General features: G+C 38.1%; 1 protein-coding gene across 1 annotated transcript; it reads right to left on the reverse strand.

Moving 5' to 3' along the window:
• Positions 1-382: 382 nt before the first annotated feature.
• On the reverse strand, positions 383-16,684 carry LOC139731065 (MFS-type transporter SLC18B1-like). The gene is made up of 13 exons (XM_071641945.1): positions 16,574-16,684; positions 16,055-16,330; positions 15,054-15,149; positions 9,448-9,521; positions 7,148-7,295; positions 6,539-6,607; positions 5,837-5,930; positions 4,546-4,781; positions 4,062-4,153; positions 2,983-3,078; positions 2,386-2,460; positions 1,161-1,307; positions 383-482 (listed from the first exon to the last, which is right to left on the reverse strand). The coding sequence occupies exons 1-13, from the start codon at positions 16,682-16,684 to the stop codon at positions 383-385; spliced, it is 1,614 nt and encodes a 537-aa protein (XP_071498046.1).
• Positions 16,685-22,390: the final 5,706 nt, after the last annotated feature.

Raw genomic sequence — 22,390 nt, forward strand, 5'->3', positions numbered from 1 at the left:
CACACGAGACACATTTCTCATTGACACAGTAAGAACATACAATGTAGCTCGTCCTTCTTTATGCAGGATTACTTCCCATCGGATCCTGGCGTGATACAATGTATTACTGTAGGCGCATACTTGGCAAATGACATTGAACACAATCAAACAAATGGGACATACAATTCTTTAGATAATCATCAGTCACTGATCTTGATGACCAATACATTTGTTGTTGCTGTTTTTATTTACACTTGACGAAGGTGCGATGAAAGGTTGACGAGGTATCTGTCACCGTTTCGCGAATACAGCTCTGCATTAATGCATTGCACCCACAACTTTTCAATACATGAAATAGTGGCTTGCAAATGCTACGGCAAAACAAAAATAATGACATGTTGTGTTATCTATCTGGTTGCTGAAAAAGAGGCGTTGTCTCAGGCACTGGGTTACTGGTTTTTATCGAACGCAGGTCTTGAAGTTTTCTTCCTCGACGGTCTCTCCTGCAGGGAGAAAAATATTCGGTAAACCAAAAATGCAGACTTTAAAACGAAGAGAAATTTCTACACTTTGTTAAATTGCTACATTACTAAAATGCGATATTAGTACCATCAGATTCGAAGTAATAGCTCTTGCCTTTACCCCCATACGCTTGCACTGTCGGGAAGCTCGTAAATGGAAATTGCTCATAATATCTGACATGTGACTTTCTTCTGACTTGCATTACTACTTGAAAAAAAAGAATAATTGTTTGATGTGTAAATCAGCATTTTCTTTTAAATCATGTGATAACAAGCTATCAAACAACGATAGACGTATAGGACAATATTCAAACACTACATGTGCGAACGTAAAGAATGTAATATTCAATTTGTATATATTTTGCTCAAACACTACATGTGCGAACGTAAAGAATGTAATATTCAATTTGTATATATTTTGGACATATATGCCTCTTTATTTTGTATTTATCTCTCTTTCTCTCTCTCTCTCTCTCTCTCCGACATACATATCACACATCATACTTGAATATATCGTCGATATACATATATACAGAGACAGACATATCCCAAAAGAGTGCATTATTTCCATTACATGTAAAATCGCATTGTGACGATATGTCACGTGGTCCCTTGCTGTTGCTTACAGAGTAGTCACGAAAGGCCTATGTGTGTACATACCTTGTTTGCCACGTTGTCTCGACGAGGTAGTAAGAGGACGTCACCAGCGCCGCCACCAGGACCACTCCGGCCGTGATGGTCGCTGTCGCGGAGAAGCCGACGGCTTGCTCCAACATCCCGCCCGCTATCCAAGCCCCGCACATACTCCTGCAGGGAAGAACGACGTGATAAATGCGAGAAGACCATCATCTCCACCACCACCACCACCACCATCAATGTCACACAAGAACACCGAGAGTATCTACTAGTAGTGCGAACCCACACAGTCTCGGGCACATTCAATAATTGAATGATAGTAACTGCTCAAGAACCGCGACAAGGTCTAGTAGACATATTATTATGGTAGATAAAAAGGTACTGCCATTGGAGACTAAGCTGGTCTGGCTCACTTTATTATTATGCTAGGATGTTTCGTGTTTTGTTTGTTTGTTTTTTTTTGTTTTTCTCATGGCCGACTTAGCTAATTATTTATGTTATGCTTGATGTTGAATAGGTCGTTTTATTTTGAAAAAAAAAAATATTAAGAGAAATTAAGTTTATTAAATCATTATCAACTGTATTTCATCATTATACTGATGTTAACATAATTATTACTATTAGATTGGATACAAAAGGTTTTCCAAAACAATGATAGCCCATCTATTCAAAAAGAACCATTTTTAGCCTGAGACTGTTTGGAGTATACATCAATGTATGTGTTTGTGAGGTATGGCGTTAGAAATTCTGAATCTGCTCTCGTCTTGTGTAGGAGAGAGATCGCCTTTCGTGACTTTAAAGCGCGTTTATTCAATATAATATTTAATATAATAATAAATAATGGTATCGCCATTCTCTTTTTCATCTTTTTTGTTACGTTCTGTTTTGCTTTGTCCTATACCAACCAGTCTGAATGATTAGTATAAATGTGTGCTGGTTAATTAATCTGTGATGATTATGTAAAAACGTTAAAGCTAAATGAATTCATTGTTCCTCTAACGGTGATAGTTAGGAATTTCGTGCGTTCGTTTATATCATTCATTTGAATATAAAAGAGGATAAGATCCTGGTATCATGAAATTATTTCTTTTCTGGTCACATTTCTTGCCGATGACCTCAAGAATTGTTAGTACATTAGGTGTTTTGAAAAGAGCAAGTTTTTGTATGCATGCGTACCAGCTGTTTAAACGTCATCGGGTGACATTGTTGTACATCTTTAAGAATGTGAATACGTGTAAGCTCAACTCACCCTAAACACAATACACAATTAAATATTCCTGATACGACACCATGGGTTTTCATGTCTTCTGACAATCCTTGCTCTCTGGAATAATCAAGAAAAAAGAATAGAAAGCAAAAAACAGGTAAAAACGCATGCGTATAATTATATGGGATTCATCTTCAGGTACATATAAGTACATATAAAAGTTCATATCATATTAAGATTAAGAAGGACGACACATTAATAGGTAGGCCAGTGGTCACAATGATTCAAATAATAACAGTCACCGATTGGATGAACATGATCCCGTGCATGTTAAGGAGACAAGTGCATAATATTCCCGAAAGGTTATAACCTCTCTCACTGGCATTTTACTTTCTTCGGAAAGATAATTCTGAACGCTCTATCCACGCCGATTTTAATATGTGTAGTATTACTCAATTACAGCTGTACTTCTTTTTTAAACCAGTTTACTTTTCAAATTTCATCATTGATGTATTTTTCATTTTATTCTTTTTTTTACTCTGATGGAGCTTCTATCGTATCTATTCAACCACAGCCTGTTTGTCAGTCGTTGCAATAATTACTCCAAAGCGATTTCTTTTGATCCCTAAATATACTTACATGGCTGATAAGTATAAGACGCTAAATGACGACACAACAATGGCACCGTCCGAAAGCCCGAAAAGGATTAAGCTGATACACAGTAGCCACAGTTCCCTTGTGAGATATTTGGAGAGTGAGACGGAGAGACGAAGAATCAAAGGAAGAACCAATAAGAGATCATTTAGTGACATTAATGAAATTATGAGCGATTTCTGCAGTCGCATGCCTTGATTCGTAAAGCCTTTGATAATAAAAGGGGTTTCGGGTGAATCTATCATGAATCAAACTTCACATTCCTATGTATTACATTCAGTCAAGTTTGTTTGTTTTCTGACTAGCTAGTTACTTGCGGCAAACAGATGAAGAGTTATAAATTTAAAAAGCTTGAAAAGACTGGCTGTGTATCAGACGAGTCATGTCTACTCTCGATATCCTTTACGGAAGCATTTAGTATTAACTCAATTCTCTGGTCTCTTACATGTTCCACTTTCAAAGAAATCTTTTGGGGAACGAGCTTTGGCTCACGCTGAAAAAAAACACTGTGGAATCTACTTCCATTTGAGCAAAAAAAAAAGATTTAAACTCCTTAACGTTCTTTAGGAGAAACCTAAAATCCTGCGTTCCGAAGACATTCTTTCTTTTAAAGTACACTGAAACATTTTGTTTCGGTGTGAAACGCTAACAAGCATTGAATCAAATTGGAATTCATGCTACATTATAAAAATTGAATGTGCGTATGTATGTATTCAATTTCTCGGTTTTAATTGTCAGATAATCAGTTAAGTGATGCCCTCTCCGAATCCTAGCTGCCTTACCGTAGTAATGAAGCCACCATGGCAGGGCAAGGGATGGGAAAGGTGACCCCATTTGATATACTGCTTTGGCTGCTGTTTCCTCTTTTTGGTCGTTTTCGTGAACATTTAGCAATTTGAAAGCAGAGATATAGACATGATAATTATACTGTGCCTAGTCTCAAATGCTAGTGCGTGTGGGTTTGTGTGTGCGTGCTCACGCGCTCGTACGCTCCTGTGTGAGTGTACATTAGAAAATCATGCCGAAGCGCACCGTAAAACGTCGTTCTTGTGAAACTGACTTACTTTGGTAGATGTAGAAGTGGCGAAGGACCCAGCAGCAGTAAGGACAGAGTTTCCAAAAAGAGTCCTACTACCATACACTGCCTTGAAATCCCCTGCCGAAATTCAAATCCAAATAAACATTTTAGGGTAAAAGGGCCAATTTTTGTCTTTGAATAACACAAAAAAGTCAAGTGCTTTGTAGGAATCTGGACAGAGTTGGTTTTTGATGATAGGCACTGCTCCCAGGCACAAAGAGACATAGAATAATAAATGCCATTAGAAATGGTTTATCGGAGGAATTATTTATTTCCCCTAAGAACTATGCATCTAACGAATGAATGAATTAATTAATTGATTAATCAATCAATTAATTAATCGATCGATTAATCAATCAATGGAAATTTAGAATGGGTTTATATTCAGTCCCGATCTCATCAACGTCATTTAAAGTAACTTCGCTCTTGAGGATAAATACCATATGTTTAAAGGTACCTCCTCTACTTACAAACGTGTCGCCGACGTAGCCCCAGACGGGGGAGCTCCCCGCGTAGACGGCACTAGCCAACATGAACAGGAGGCCGATGTAAAACGTGTTGGACGTGAGAAAAGCCGCGTGAATGGATAGCGTGGGCTCGAGAAAGCTGAGCGTGAAGGCCCCAACGAAGCCCGCCATGATGGCCGGCCAGACGGACGGGATACGCAGCACCTCGATGATGGACCCCGGCTCCTCCGATCGCTCTCCTTATCATTTTATTCATTTTTTTTTATAGGCAAAATAAGGGAAGAGAGAGAGCTAAATGATCGGGTGCACGTCACGAGTTTCACACCCACGAATCATAGAGCCCACGAGTAGTACAGTTCATGAGTCATAAGGACTACAGCCCAGGAGTTATACAGCCCACGAGTCATACTGCCCATGATTTCGACACTAATCAAACAAGGCCTACGCAACCGACGCATTTCGTGTTGTAATGTCGACTTGGTGGGCTGCTATTACCTCGCGTCGGACCCATGGACTTTATTTGCCTAGTGTCGAACTCAAGGGCTGTATGACTCAAGGACTGTCTGACTCACAGACCTTTTTTCTTTTCTAATGTCGAGCTCGTGGGCTGTATGACTCGTGGGTGTCGGTCTCGTGGGATGACCCCCAATGATCATAGTGGCACAATGCATTTGGTTGGCTTTCAGAAAAATGATTGCTCCTTTTGAGGGAACTGTCAACAACGTCGTCATGCCAATACAATCTGGTTTAGCTTAATTTAATTAATTCACATGCATTAAAATTATTATGTGGATTAGGTGAATCAACAATATTAATAAAAACTCTTCATCGAAGTTTTAGGGATCTTTTCAAGGTTATTCTCTCCTCTGTTTAACACTACCCCTTTTTCGATGTCTCTTGTTGTTTTGTCCTGTCTGCGTATGTGTTTTTTAGATAGTTTGTGTGATCATGTGCGTGTGTGTGTGTGTGTGTGTGTGTGTGCTTGTGTGTTTTCCCATCACTATACCGTTTTCCTTTTGTACTTGCAATTAATCTCTGCAATCCTGTCTTTTACGTCAAAAAAAGACGTCAGACTCAAATGAGGACACAAATAAACAGTAACAAAAAACAAAACAAAACATCACGATACAGAACTAGCTGAGTACGGAATTGCATGCTGCACCATGTAACTAGCACCAGTCGTGGCAATTATGACTTCAAAGGAGATAACATGATTTACAAAGTTAAAGAAAAAAATGAAACGAAAAATAAAGAAACAAAGAATGCATAGAGGAGAGACTTGTTAGTAACTTACTTGTTCTAGGGAGAAAAATTAGCGAGGTGAGCATGGAGGCGAAGTCTAACGCTCCTACCACCACGAATGGCAGCAGAAAGCTTGAGCCACCAGCCTGGGAAGGGGGAGGGGGTGGGGAAGAAAATGTTGAAAATTAATCGTCCCTGCCCTACAAAATATCTTCGTTTGAAAATTACAGTTTTCTCTCTTTCTATCTCTTCTCTTTTTCTGTTTTCATTCATGCAAGTGAAATGATGCTAAAACATCCACACATCCGTCATTAGAAATATCTTCTTTTTTTTTAATCTTCCAAATTTGTCAAATCATTTAGCGGACGAAATTACGATAGTATCTTCCTTCCTGTAATTGTTTAGCTGACAAATTTATAGGCAAGCAACAGGACACGGGCTCATGCGTTTGGGAGCAACGTATCGAAGAGAGATGAACTGTGAATAAAAGAAAAAAACAGCCTTAATAAAATATCATCACTTATTCATTTCCAATGTCATCTCTTTCTTTCTGTTTTGTCAAGCAGAACATAATGATTCTGCGTGTAGGTCTACACACTGATACAACTGAATTAAAACAAATTGCATTCGCTTTGTCATCAGTCTTGGAGTGAAAATAACAATTGATATATAATGCAAGAGAATCAATTGTGCATACAATGTATCTTTTTTTTTTTTTTTTTTGCTTGCAGAGATCTTCGTAACCTGAACTTACCTCATAAAGAGCGCCACCTATGAGCGGACTAAGCAACATTCCAAGGCCTGCCGTCATTTCTAAAATGCCCTGTAAAAAAAATAAATAAAATTAAAAAAATACAAAATGAATAAATAGATAAATAACATAAAGAACAAAGTGCACATGACTTCAATTAGGATTTGACGAATTCGTGAGCTCAAACTGTCATAAGGGGATAGGGGCTCACGTAGTGGAAGAGAATTATATAATTATATATATACAGACAGACAGGTTAAACAAAAAGAATTAAACAGAAAATAATTGAAACGTGATCAAACATTACAACTTTTGGGACACAATCTGTAGAGAAACAGAATCATAAAGTTACAACAAAGACAATTATCTGTAAAGACAAGTTTTCCGTCCCAGATGTGCATATTTGACGGTTATCTACTTGTATTTTGCTTTAGTGTTAATGCTCAATCTAAAAAAACATGAATGCGATCATTTTTTTTTCACGAACAATTGTCGTCTGTCAGTAGTGTTATTACTAGAATAATTATTATATCGGGAAGAGGAAAATAGAACAAGCAAAAATTAGGAAACACAAACGAAAACAGGTCTCAAATCTCCGATGTTCTGACTCACCACTGTTCGCGCAAAATGATTCGGGAAAGTGTTAGCGTTTATTGCCATCGTGGCAGTGACCGATGTTGCCACGCCTACGCCGATGAGGGCGCGAAACAGGAAGGTGAAGACCAAGAAAGTTGTTCTCGAATGCAGTTTCGCACAGAACCTTCAAGAATAAACGGAGGCAAAAGCAAACATTAGGAAAAGTGGAAATCGGCAAATGCACCTACGAATATTCCAGAAAAAAAGAGCAATCCGACAGCAAGGAATTCAATGTCTGAAAGTATTATGAAATGGATTTTGCTTTATTAGTTTTGTTTTCCTTTTGTCCAAAGATATATTTCATCATTCTAGTGAGTATTTATGTGTTCAAAATAACAACTATATAATGTTAACTATTGTTGCAACAATTAGTATTCGATTACAGAAACTTATGCTATGATTTTATCCTACATTTTAAGCTATATTTTAATGCGCTTGAAAGACACTTTTCAGAGAATGTATAGATCCTTCAATAATGATCAATGTAGATTAAAAAAAGAAATATAATACCTCACTATGAGTTTGCCACAAACAAAATATACGTCCATTAAAACAGCACTATAACGCCAAATGTGTCAAGTATGAATCAGTTTTGCATATCTATACTTTAACATATATTAGATTATCTATTCTATACGTTGGAAGATACATTTTCTGTACATTAATTTATACTAAAGAAATCCAGAAATGTTACAATGTCTTCTTCTTTGTAAGCAAAATATATCACATGGCCGGCGGAACCTTGGGGGCTGTGGGGGCTCGGGCCCCCATACTTTTTGTGCATCATACAAAGGAAATACATAAGGTGTCATCACTTTGGGCCCCTACACTTTTGTTTCCCGGAAGTACGTAAGTGGCACTAAATGGAAATAGATGGAAATCTTGAAGTGTGAGAGCGGTAAGGTTATGTTTTTCCACTGAGGACCTTTTTTTTTTTTTTTTCTTGCCAGCTGAAAAAAAACCCGGAAATGGAAGGGGAGAGATGAGCTGGGGACCTTTTTTTTGTTGTTGCTTGTTAGCTCATGAAACCCGGAAGGGGGCCCCACATTTTTGAAAACGCTCCGCCGGCCCTGTGTCATGTTTTCTGCCAGAAATGAAATAAATCATGTAATATTTCCTCATTCTATCTTTTCTCGAAGCAACAAAGATAGATGAACACATGTCAGTAAAAACCAAAATGTTTGTATCTCATATGGGCTGGAGAGTATTCTATTATCTAGAGTACTTGTAGCTGTATGTCAAATTGTGTATTTTATATTGTTAATCATGTAGAATGACTTTCATTTTTACCTGAATGTTTGTATTATGTAAATGAAATTTCTTGGTTGAAAAAAAAAATGAATCAGAGTTGTCAGTATTATACGTCCCGGCATTTTATACTATACTCCACTCTAGTTCATTCTTTCATTCTGTAGCACAGAATGGAGATAAATATAAATGTAAAGTAGGCCTACTTTAAAGTCATAAAGTACGAAATACGGCAATCGTTATTGATAAGTACGCAGTATACTTGATTCTCCTATATACGCGCAGGATTACGTGTACACGTATTTCTAGTTCAGCCAACATCCGTACTACGAAAAATGACGGTAGGATAATGATTGATGTGATGCCTTGATGTAACGCATGATGCGCAACGACTGAGTCATCATCAGATGATTAAACGCAGTAATTACTAATTGCACCATTGGCACCCTGGGCAGAGAGAGTGAGAGAAAAAAAAAAATTGTTCAACTTTACGGCACAGTGATTTCCGCTCCGCCTGGCCACTCCTTCCCTCGATCCCCTCCCCTATCGTATCCCATTTGCTGACTCCCAGCATCTGTGATGGATACCGAAATGTACCGATGGATGCTTTGTGTGGTGGGGATTGTAACAGCTGTAACAGTCATGGATAAAAACAATGATTGTTGTAAATAACGATAGTAGATCGTTGCATCGGTAAATAGTGGCCATAGAAGTTATCTTTTATACAACAAAGTGTCGAAATAAACCTAACCAATTTCACTCATCTCACAATGCGGTAAGGCGAGGCTCCCCTCCCCCCCCCCCCCCCACGCCTTCCGGTCTAATACCCCCTCCCTTTCCCATGATAATTCTTGCCCCGAGAGACAAGCAAGTTGGAGCGCGTATATATAAACTCACTGCCGCTAATACTAATAGTCGAACGCGCGTGGCGGTAATTAAAGCAGGCGAGCGTGTCTTATAGCGTAATATCGCCTTGCACGATTCCTGGAAGGCGGATGTTCGTCGAGAATATACGTGACGTCACTCACCCGAAAAATATGTTGCCAATAGTCTCAATGACGAGCCCTCCAACAAGGGTCACTTTGCCGCCTATCATTGGGATCTGTGGAGGCGATAGTGAAAGAAGTTATAGTAATGAATGCTTTATCGTCCATCGACTTTATTCCAACAACAACAACAACAACAAGAAAAGAAATAGGCTGTGTTCAAATAAAACCATTATGAGTCACACTAATCTGCCAATGCGTCCAGTATAGTCTGCTTCCTTCTGGGGCCATACAAGGGATGGTATAGTATTGGCTGAGGTGAGGATTTAGCTTTTTGCGAGATACTTAATAACGAAATGTTAAAGAGCATAATTCTAAGAGGAATTCAAGGTTTATTTGGAGAAAATTGATTTTGAAATGGCTGAGAAATCCAAAAACAAATTAAAATAGAGCGATCTTAATGGAAGATGGGTCCCATCGTTTATTAGCTTAGCCATTTTAGGGGAGGGCGGATATCTCAGCCATTTCAAAATCAATTTTCATCAAATAAACTTTGAATTCCTCCTAGAATTATATGCTTCTCCATATTTCATAAGAAGTTTCTCATTATCGTAAAAATTCACAATCAACAGACGTTAAAATCCTGAAACCCCATCTCAACCGAAACTGTACATCCCTTTAATATCATCATTGACACAATTTCTACCTCTATCATTCTTCTTGTTTTGAATGACGGAGAGAGCGTTTTCAAAACCGTGATGGAAAAGGGGTACGCGTTGCATTTCAGGAAGACAGATTACTGAGATATGACATCAAATCTATCTATATCTTATCAGGGAAGAATAAGTAAGGATGGCGAAATATACTAGCATTTATTATGCGTGTGCGTGCGTGTGTGCGCCCGCGAGTGTGTTTGTATGAATGTGATTACAGGGATGGGAGGGGCAGCTATGGAGAATTACCACATTCTGTTTTAACATACAATTGCGTGTTTTTTTTCTAAATTTTAATAATTAATTTTCGATGACTGGAATGCCAAGTGTCAAATATCCAGTTATATTTTGTGTTTCTAATGATATCATATTTACACGTAACATTACCCGAAACATAATGTCAGAGACATGTTTATGGAATATTTTATTTTTCATGTTTGAATGAGGAAAGATAAAGATTATTGAAAAAAAAACGTGTGTGTGCATGAGTGTGTATGTGTGTGTGTGTGACTACAATGCAGATCTTATTCTTGTTGTGCGTCTATTTGAGAACGAAGACCGGAAATGATCATCCCACGTATATCTGTAAGATAAAGAAACAATTACTCGCAGATGATATGTCCATCAATCTTCTAGCAAGAGAGAGAAAAAAAAACAACATATGTAATATATATTTATATTTCTTCACCATCCCATCCCCCGTTCCCTGGGGAAACTATCTCCATTAATTTTGAATCTCCTGCTTCACCCAAAATGTACAATGTCACTCAGGGCGGACCGCCGGGAAAGGGCACGGGGGGGGGGGGGGGGGGGGGGAATCGAACGGTTACTAGTAGCTCGCAGGCTGCCTATTTCGAGGATCAATGTGGGAATTTTGACGTTCGTAGTTCGTGATTCTCTGCCATCTAACGGCCATATCATCCCACACAGAGATTCTGTAGCCAACTGCACATTGTTCAAGACCAGGCGACATGTTAACACAAGTAATTACTCAGCTGCATGGCTTCAATGATTCAAACCGGTGCCATTTTGACTATAGCACGTCAGAGACGCTACCGGCTAAACCACTTCGCTGATCCATCTTTGCTTGCTGAAATGAAATAGATTTCAATCCATCGTCTCTGGACATCCAAGAACGTGATGGAAAAGTAAATGAAGCTTTCTATCCCAGCATTTCATAATAGCATCTTAAATCTAACACATTTGTTGTGCGGAAACTATTAAGAGGTGCGGCAGCGTCGGAGTGTTTTAATATGAAGAGATCATAGAGAGTATTGACAATTATTGGTATACTTTTTACTGCCCATTAGACATTATTAGAACGCCAGTCACGTTCAAACTGGAAGGCATGTGCAATCAGGTAATGTGTGACGCATTGTGTGGGAGCAGCTTCGGAGAATTTAAAGACAGCACGCCATCGCATGATGCATTACACACACATCAAGTCGTCCGCTTCAATTGAGCGTAACAACCACAGCATTCGCGGTTAAAGTTTGCGCGTAAGTAACGATGGTTCATCATCAACGTAATAATCTACAAACGCTATAATAATTATATAATATTATTATTAATATAGTACAATTACTCGATGGCTATTCATTTAATACGGTGAGGCACCAGCATGTATAGTTCCTAAATATCTTGGATAGGTAAAGGCTAGTAAGTAATGTCCTTTGAACGAAAATACTAGTCTCCCCCCTCCCACCCCCCCCCCCCAAAAAAATAAATGAATAAAATAAAATAGCAAGACTTGTGCGCGTTCCCTGGTAACCATGATAATCATGCTGCTTCTAATAGTCTGAGCAAAATAAAAATCGAATTGAACTGAATTGAATTGACTTGAATTGAACTGAACTGAACTGAACTGAACCGAACTGAACTGAACTGAACCGAACTGAACTGAACTGAACTGAACTGAACTGAACTGAACTGAACTGAACTGAACTGAACTGAACTGAACAGAATTGAACTGAACTGAACTGAACTGAAATGAATTGAATTGAATTGAATCGAATTGAATTGAATTGAATTGAATTGAATTGAATTGAATTGAATTGAATTGAATTGAATCGAATCGAATTGAACAAATAAGAGGGATAAAAACCACAAAACAATGTATGGTGCCTATCAGCTTATCCCCCCCCCCCCTTGATCCCCAATCCCCATCCTAACCCAACCCCGCCCCACCCCCCTCCCCCCCAAAAAAAAATAATAATAATGGCATCATCATCATATTTTTCAACTGCTTTCGCTTCTTTTTATCAAATTGACCTTTTTTTTAAATAAGAGTTTTTCATGACTAAACGCGCTGCTGCTTGATTTCTGTCGAGAAAGCTAAAGGACCGCCAAACATCATTTCACTTCCTCTTCTCTGACGCACTGATATTTTTTTTTAAAATATCCTGCCTCCTATACTTCTTCTAGGTGTGAATAGGAATGTTGATACATTTCTTTGTCAGTGTTACTATTCGTCTCCCTTTTTTGAAAGGCCGCTTGGGGCCACTGAGTCCATTTCAATGATTTGACATCCCACCGCAATAAACTGATGAGATTCATATTTTTTTTTTTTTGGTCTTAAGTTCCTGTCAGCTGTAAGTTCATCAATTTTACTTCTTTTTTTTTCCTACAAACATTGTACCATCCTTGCAACAGATTGACATATATTGCCCTACATCGACGTAGATAAGCGCTGAATTGATCAGTGTTTTAGTAGTAGCCATGATAAAAAAAATCATGGGCGTACATACTCGAGCAGGATTCGAACCTACGACCTCCTGATCTCCGGACAAGCGTCATCTCCACTAGACCACCGAGCTTTCGCCCGACAACAAGTGTTGGTTCTGATCTTTACTGTACCGTGTTTCATGTGTACGGGGATTACAAACACTTATTATACTATTAAGAACATGATGGATCAAGAATCGGTAGACAATTTTATGATCGAATGCATAGTAGTTTTTTACCGTCTCGTAAGCTTTGACACAATACACACAAAACGCACAATATCTATATAATATTATGTAATGATAAATAGATAGATAAATAAATAGATAGATAGATAGATAGATAGATAGATAGATAGATAGATAGATAGATAATTATACATGTATATGCATATGAGTAATGCCTGCGATAACATGACGTGAAGAGAGAATTGGGTTGTTATTTTCCGTAGGAGCCGAAGGTAAAGAAAATCCTCGGGGACGCCTTTTAGTATTAACAGGGCGATGTGTCCCGCCAATTACTCTCATTCATCCGGTTAATCAGCTAATGAGCAATGACAAAAACAACAAAAATATACCCTTAGCTTGCCGACGTCCGGTGAAAGGGACGAAAGAAAAAAAAAACACAAAAACCCAACCCACACGCACATGCTATATGTGGAAACTGCAAAAGCCGCGATGAGAAATCGGCAATGTCACACCCACGGTTTCCATGGTAACCTAAATCAGAGTGCCCGCATCGCCTTATTCGCACTAACTACGTAATACCTTCGGCGATAGCCACCCAGTGTGTGCATGGCCTTACTCTCCCGCAAACACGAGATACCTTGGCAATCACATCTCAATCGTAAACACAGTTTGCCTTTTAAGAAAAGAGCCAATTGATCACCACAGCGCTTACATGCTACATGAAGACGATAACATCCTTCGTCCGTTGTTCGTGTCGAGATAAAAGGAGATAAATTTGGCTTTGGTGATGTCAATCATAAACTCCGTTGATGAACAGAACGAAACTAAGAAGAGCCGGGATAATAATGTCCTACGGCGTGACTCGCTATGATCCAGTCATTCAAAGTTTGTCAATGCATTACAACTGATTAAAAAATGTCATCGTTGGGCAACACATTTACGTCAAAATGTCGTACACATACTGTCCGACATGAATTTCCTCCTCTTTTTTTCCCGTAAGGCGACAACGCAAGGGATTTGTCTTTCACTGACTTCGCCTATAGGCTTGCTTTTAGGTAATTGGCTTTGGGTTTTGTTTAAAATAATGCTACGTTAGAAAGAATATTTCTTGCTTATTTCCAAATGAAAGTTGGCTTTGAACTGACTGAGAAAACAAAAACGGACAAACAAAGATTTCACAATAAAAGCTGGGAACATTTTTTTTTTTTTTTTTTTTTGGTGGTCGTTATTTTATTTATTTTCTAATGAGAACCGCCGTTTGTTTACTTTGAATTTTTGGATATCTCAACCATTTCAAAAACCAATGTTCATCAAACACACTTTCAATTCCTATGAGATTTGTATGTGTTATGATATTTCGTGGAATGGTTTCCAATTGTTTCGAAAAAAAAAAGGTTACAGGATGATTCCCCATCTCAACCAAAACTATACCATTCTGTTAAAATTAAAGTTTCTCGGATTTGAATCATCATTAATGTCAAGATAATTTTATATTTTTATTTCAATAGTGAGAAAATGATAGTTTTCCGTGTTATGGTAATACAGTTTAATAGTCAAAAGGGTTATACATCCATTGTGTTCTTTTATTCATACACTTGTTCACACTGATATATAACACACACACCGATAACCTTCAAAGCTTTTATACAGTCATTCATTTAGATACCAAAATCCATTCACTCATAGTATGTAAGACTATAAGACATTTCATTTGAAACAAACTAGACTACATTCCTGCATTTTGTGCAAGCACAAAACACGCAACACGATTTGGACTCAGTACATTTTAATATTTCCTCCAACTCCAAATATATCTCTGACATTAATATTGATAGCATAGCGTTGTATGATATATTCTATCGTACATGTCAATGTATCTTACTGTGTCCTGTAATATACGTATTCCATGTACGTGGCGATGTGCTCTGTGTATGTGTGCAAAACAAAACTAATTTCCTCAAAAGGGATGATAAAATTGAATTGAACTGAACTGAACTGAATTTTTTTCAGGCCATAAACTTACGAACTTTCCGACTAATGGAGACACGATGACCGTTGTAAGGGACTGAAGAGCGAAGAGCAATCCGACTTCCATGTCACTCACTCCTCTTTGGTGTGCCTGATGTGTTCATGGACATAAAACAAACAAAAAAGAAGCCTTCAAGAAAAATGTATACTACAAGTATGATCACATTGATGGATGCATTTTAATGATGAAGTTCTTTTTTTTCTTTTATCGGAGAATCTAATTACTTCAGAAATGTGATCATAATATATTTTTGCACTTTGCAGAGAAACCAATTTCATTGAAACATGACTGCATGACTGGCAGTATGATTTTGGTAGAAGAATAATAATCAAATAATCATATTTTCAATATGATAATGTCAGGTATCTTATTTTTTAGTCGGAATCATCTTCGCCATGCGTATCGTGTTCGTGCTCCAGTTGCACGCATTCATGCCACTTTTAGAACAAGATCACAGTGATTTGACATTGATCATAGTGATGATTATGGAGAAGAAATGTACAGAATAAAAGGGGAGAGTAGTGACATACAGATTATTTTCAGTAATAATGATTTTCACCTGGTCATCGTTACCTGTAAAATATTGTGATTGTACTGCGTAAATTGCTTATGATGAAGGCTATTTTTTCAATGCATTAACATGTTTTTGGTTTTTTTGTATGAATTATCATAATATTTTGTACCACGTCGGGGTAGTATTAGCCATGGAGCTTTAACGTGTTTAAAACCTGAAAAACAAGTTCATTGACCTGTGCTTAAAACACACACACACACTCTCTCACACACACACACACACACACACACACACACACACACACACACACACACACACACTGTAAGGTTTATCCATTTACATGAATTTAACAGGGAGCCGGCATCGTTCTCACTTGATTTCCCTAAGTGCATCACGGCTTCAATTTATACTGACTGTACAAGCTTTCAGCGCGGGGCTCAGACATATTAAAAAAGATCTTTGTCGGCTGTAGTCCACCTACCTCTCGAGGAAAGAACGGTCCCATAATGGCAAACGCGAGCCAACTGATGAAGGTAGCAACGACGAGACACGCGAATGTCACGATGTCGGAGCGTGTGATTTCCGACTCCGCTGTCGAGTTTTCGTCCGATTTGTCATCGTCTTCGCCGACTTCGCCGTCGCGTTCGTTTCTGACGGCCGTTGCAGACGTTTCTTTCTTGAAGAGCCACTCGTGCTCGTCTGCCGACGCCATTGCCGACGGCACACACGTAGCGGTCTCACAGCTGGCTACCAAATTCTATGTGGAAAAAAAAAAGAATGGAAGAGAGAAATTCAGCTTTGTTTGAAGCGTAACACATTCTAACAATGTCCGGCAGGATATCCGTCTGTGAAAAATTGAGTAACATTACTACCTTCCTTATTAATTGTTTATATCCTCTGTAACCAGCGTTTTTACTGTGACTTCTCTTTTTTCCCTGTGTTTCTGTAAATTCAGCGGTAAGAAATCCTTTTCAATTATGCTAAGAAAGAATGCACACACTGCCATTATCAAGTTGCCCGATTGCAGGGCATAGATACGGCGGACGGCTGCGGGGGCTGCTATAAACTCTATAAGCACAAACATGTGACGGTTCCCATCGCGCTGGGCCATATTCGAATAAAAGCAACAACAACCACCAAAAATAGAAGAAACTTGATAACAATGGGCTTGGCATAATTGAGCGAGCGTTGAAAAGACTCAGAGAGTCATACGAATAAGCAAACAACACGCACTTGACTGCACTAGATTTTGAGATCGTCGATGTGCTACACGAATTTCATCACGAAAGTGAAGCCTTTACTTTTTGCCTGTTAGTCGTTAGTGAAGGGAGAATTTAGGGGATAATTGGCAACTATACTCAGTATGTTAGGACAAACACAATATTATATAGATATGTATTTTTAATGATAAGAATAATGATGATGATACTACTACTATTACTACTACTACTACTACTACTACTACAAATATATTACTGATAACAATAATGCTGCATATTATTATCATTATATATATATATATATATATATATATACATATAATAGAATTTAAGAATTGGATGTAATCACAAACTTTCGAACACACTAGAAATTTAGCCATAATCTGGAACTCATCGGGAACATACCCAAATGATGTCACTTATATAAGTAGGCCTTCTCAACTAAGTGTTGACCAGTGGCTACTTGTTTAGCGCAGAGGTCCACTTTTCAGTGCTCATGGCGCTTAAAGGGGCTGTACAGTACTGGTTGAGGTGGAGATTCATGTTTTCTACATTCCTAAGTGAGGTAATTAGAAACCTCTCATGAAATATGAAAGAGCATGTAATTTTAAGAAGGATTCAACGTGTATTCGATGAAAATTGGTTTGGAAATGGCCGAGATATCCAAAAAAGTGAAAATAATAAAAGACTACAGGCCACAACTTTATTAGGATCTCTTTGTTTCACCTTGTTTTGGATATCTCGCCCACTTCAAAACCGATTAACATCAAATAAACTTTTGATACCGCTTAGAATTGCATGCTCTTTGACATCTCATAGAGTGGTATCTGAATATCTCGCAAAACGTTAAAAGCTAAATCCTATCGTTTCCATAGCAACAGCACTGATTATGATTATGAATATAACATTGGATATGGATAGAAAGGGGTATATAGTGAACAGAATTTCGACGCAGTAGGGATTCCTGTATTTACCTCTCTTTATATACTACTTAATTTGAATCACAGATGTATACACTCAAATAAAGGTGTACGGATTCAGAGGTTGGTTTTTTCTTTCAAACTTGCGAGTAAACATGAATTTAATTAGCATTTTGTGTGTCGCATAACAAAGTTAAAGGCATAAACTTTCAGGTCATTAAATTATTCCTGATTACATAGAACTCTATCATAACATTCGAAATAAAATATAGAAGTGATTTTGCGGTCACACGTGTGACGTACGTTCGATTTGTAATAATATCAGTGAACCAAAAAATAACAATAACACTGATAAACACGATAAATGTATCAAACTTATTATACACTAACGATCTAAAAGGATAAGAAAGATGTTACACACACAAAACAAACCACCAAATTAATGTTAAGGGATAGTCAAGTAAATGGCAACCACTTCATATTCGTGGTGCAGCACACACATACCCTAATGCGGTTTTACTGAAAGGGCGGTCGTGTTTGCACAGGATAATTGGGGCATAGAAATCGTTGAAAGGAAAAGGTGTTGTTGGACACGTCGATTCAGATGGGGCACAATAAAATCACCCACAGTTTCGGGCAATAACCAGTTATATGGGGGTACTTGTATTATCATTAATTTTGTACTGAATGCAGTGAATAAATATTGACCCCTAAAATTGAGGTCGTTTACAAGGGCATTTAATATCCTTTCTTCTTGTTCTTCTTCTTTTCCCATGTTATGGGGATGGTGTTACGATTGGGTTAATTTTTGGAAGAGACCGTCAAATTCTTGCTCCTTTTTTTTTTTGTCAGCTGATATAAAAACTCTGCTGGATAATCTTAATTTGAAAGCGGCTGCTACAAGACACAAGGTGAAAGAAGATGAAGATTTTTTTTTTTCGAATATGCTCCCACGATCTTCCATTGAATAGAAAGATCATAGTTATTCAAAAGATAGAAGATAAGGCTGAGGTGAAATTCTATTTCCCCTAAATTTCAACTAGCGTCAATTTATTCATAAGTATGCTCTTCCGCTTCTCCGTTTTAGCATTCATTTATCTTACACCTGATCACTAAAGAGTTAGTTTCCCTTATTTTAATAGAGTGCCGATTCATGAAAATAATCATACATTGTCGAAGCATTTACCCAACCTCCATCATGTCCATCACTCTAATGCCGCTTTCAGTAACTCATGCATTTTTGGCTCGCTCCTGGTCCGAGCTAAATTAGCCGTCGCCAAGCAGTAAAAATTTCTTTCAGTAATTGTAGCAGAGCAGCGCTTCTTTTACGATGACCCATTCATAAACTCGGTAACGTAAGGGATAACTGCCATGGTAAGTGAACTCGTCATGGACAGAGCGGAAGAGTGCATTTTCGCGCGATAATTGATGTGCGTGCCGCGCGCTTATGAGCTGAGCAGCGGAAGCTGTGACCTTTGACCGTGACAGGAATTTTGGCCCGCGCCTGGCGCTGCTATCGTTCATAAAATCTTCGATCAGCGCCAGGCCCGCGTCCGGTCCGCACCTGGTGCTAGCTGCAGCAGCGCCAAAATAGTCCGCACCACCTGCACGGCGCAGGCCACTTTGGCCCCCACCCATTCATAAACTCAAAATTTATGACTTGGTCCGCTCCTGGTCCGATCCTGGCCCGATCCAAGAGGGTTACTGAAAAAGGTATAAATGAAGCTTTCATGTTACAGGTTCTATTATGTACAGTTTAACATGCATTGCAGTCTTACCTCTGGCCGCCAGTCGAATTCCCCTTTAACTACAGCATGATACACGGAGCACGCTTTCTACAGTAAATTGAGAATAAAGATTTCTGTGCCACAACATCTATTTCGTTATTGTAAGACTCATTCATATAATTCGAGGGGAGAAACCCCTTAATTGCACAGCCCATTACAGAACACAGGTCATCATGACGCGTTAATCAATCGGAGGAAAAGAACAATGCATTTTATTATCATTCATTGTGATATTGTGTTATTCTTTCAAATTCACATTCTACCAAATTTGCTTGCATCTTGTTTGCGGGATTGCAGCAATTTTCTTCTGATTAAAAGGTACATTGTTTTACAGTTTGACTACAACCTGACAGTACAATCTGCCCATTCGAAATCGTCTGAATTCAATTTCGAAAAACTAAAACAAAGAAACAAACGAACAAACAAACAAAACAAAAAAGCCTAACGAAATGAGGTATACGGCGATATCGGACCTGAAAAATGAGGAGGCTATATGGGTTTTACCCACGTCAGACGAAACTGTAATATTAGTCGCAATCACACGCACAAATGGGGAAGGTCATGCCACCGCAGCTGCCATGTGTCCCTACGAACGTAGTCTCTTATATTCCCGTTTCACTTGAAATGGAAAAGAGTCGCCTACGTGGTTACTTTCGCATCAAATTATTTTAGTGTTATAGTGATCTTGCAACAACGTCATGATTTTTTTCCACTGTTGTTTTTGCAAAATCATCTTATCCACCAATTTGCGATTCTCGAAACAGTCGATATTACGTTTTGGCAAAACCATGTGGGACTTATTAAAGGGGAGTACTTCCCTTCTGGGTGTTATGTTGCTTTGTATGAAAACAGAAAAATCAGACGGGTAGATCAGTAAAAAAAAAAAATTGGGGGAAAACCTTGACCCACCAATAATAATCACGAAGTGTAAAAGTTCAGAGATTAGTTTAGCAATGCTTAGAGATTAAGGCAAAATGGCAACTCTGTGTGATGTAGGTGAAAACTATATAAAGTAACTCTCTATTCAGGTGGTGCACAAAAATTTGAAAAAAAAAATAGTCATTTTCCCCTTAAGAATATTTCATTCAGACCTACCAGTTCTCGGTAATACGTATAAGTAATTTGTTAGTGCGTGTCCCCATCAGCGGATATGTATATATATGAAGAGTTTGTTTCCAAAAACCGATAAGTCCATATTTGCCAAATGGAGATATTTGCGATTAAAGGTCAAGAAAAATAAAGAGAATAATAAGAAAATGTTTGCTTCTTTTGACCATAACTTCAAAAATGTACCTTTATGCGTAGTGACCAATATATCATTTAAAAGGTATTATTTTGTACTTTATGACAGAGACCGTACTTCAAAATCTTCAAAAATGGACTTATCGGTTTTTGCGAACAAACTCTTCCTATATATATATATATATATATATATATATATATATACATACATTATATTATATTATATGTATGTATTATATGATCCGCGTATTGGCAGTAATAGTAGTAGAAGAAATGACACGATAAAGAAATGCATTAATTGCAAAATTGGTATTTTTCGATAAAATTCTAAATTTTCGGGGGCCTCCTCCTTCGTCAGGAATGACAATGCTTTGTTGATACTGTAAAGATGACTTTGCATTTTCATCCCTGACGAAGGGGGAGGCCTCGGAAAATTTGAAATTTTAATAAATGCCAATTGGCAATTGATTCAATTTTCTATCGTGTCATTCGTGTCATTCCTTCTAATACATACATAATAAAAATAAGATAATAATGACAAAAATATTGAAAAAAAACGAAAAATAATGGAATTTAAAAGCAAACGGAGAGCTTCTTAATTAAACCTACATCACACAGAGTTGTCGATTTTTTCTATAATACTCTGTTAACATTTACAGATCATGACTTTTTATGTGTCCGATTTTTCCCCGAAATTTGCACTGATTCGCTTCTCTGACGTTTTTGTTTTCATACAAAGCAACGTAATATTAGGATGAAATTCCTTGACTTTCCTATTTCATATCTAATCTTGATTTAATAACAACTTTCATTTTTTTTTTTGGTCTGATATAAGTCAGTTAATCAGAGTCATCTTGATCTTGACTTGATGTGAAATTGGAATTTAAGCGGTTTTTGCACTTGATACTTTGCCTGCCATGTAGGCCCACGATTGTCTTTCCCTATTTGTCCTGCCTCAGTCTACAAACTGTACAATGCGCGGTGAACTCGATACACTTTATTTCTATACGGACAAGGTATGCGGTACTCGCTCAACCTTACTCGTCACAAAAATACCCGAAGTAGGCACTGTCCATTTCCAGCTGGTTGAGGCGCCGTCCACGCATTGTCCCCACGCGAACTACATCGCAGTGCGGGACAGTGAATAAGTTCATGTAGGTAATACCATGGAGATACTACAGCTCCAATGGTAATACAATGCTGGGATTTAGCAAACGTGCGATCTCTGTTAAATGCAGACGTCACACTGTTCCCGAAATTAGGTAAAAATGGACTCACGATATTATGGATATGACTCAAATTCGGCTGTGATCGTATAAACATCGGCATATTCATGAGGGCATCTTTAATAAATAAACATCATAATCACCGCCGCTAGAGTTTCTCAGGCTACTAACAAGAGATCGTACTTTCTTTGGCGTTTGATCGGCTTTTGAACGAAATTCGGGGCTAATTTCGTGCGAAATTGAGAATTCTACATTCGTATGATTTATTCATGGCAATCTACAGGCAATTTCGGAACAGTGTGGCGCCAGCCTGAAGATAGCTCCTTTTATTTAACCCGTTACATGCTTCGAGTGCAAATAGGCGCAGAAAACCCCATAGTATTGTACACACAGTCCGAAGCCCATGAAAAAGAAAGGATAAA

Source organism: Diadema antillarum, unplaced genomic scaffold (assembly GCF_040938485.1).
Source record: "Diadema antillarum isolate AM-2024a unplaced genomic scaffold, OU_Dant_1.0 seq00000356_RagTag, whole genome shotgun sequence".
Taxonomy (NCBI): Eukaryota; Metazoa; Echinodermata; class Echinoidea; order Diadematoida; family Diadematidae; genus Diadema; species Diadema antillarum.

Bases quoted from the DNA above. Each gene is read 5' to 3' on its own strand.
- LOC139731065 (XM_071641945.1), bottom strand. From the start codon at position 16,684: ATGGCCCAGCGCGATGGGAACCGTCACATGTTTGTGCTTATAGAGTTT. The intron at 7,296-9,447 runs GTGAGTGACGTC...TTATTCTTGAAG, and splicing joins ATTGGCAACATATTTTTCGG to GTTCTGTGCGAAACTGCATT. The intron at 6,608-7,147 runs GTGAGTCAGAAC...TTTTTTTTACAG, and splicing joins ATCATTTTGCGCGAACAGTG to GGCATTTTAGAAATGACGGC.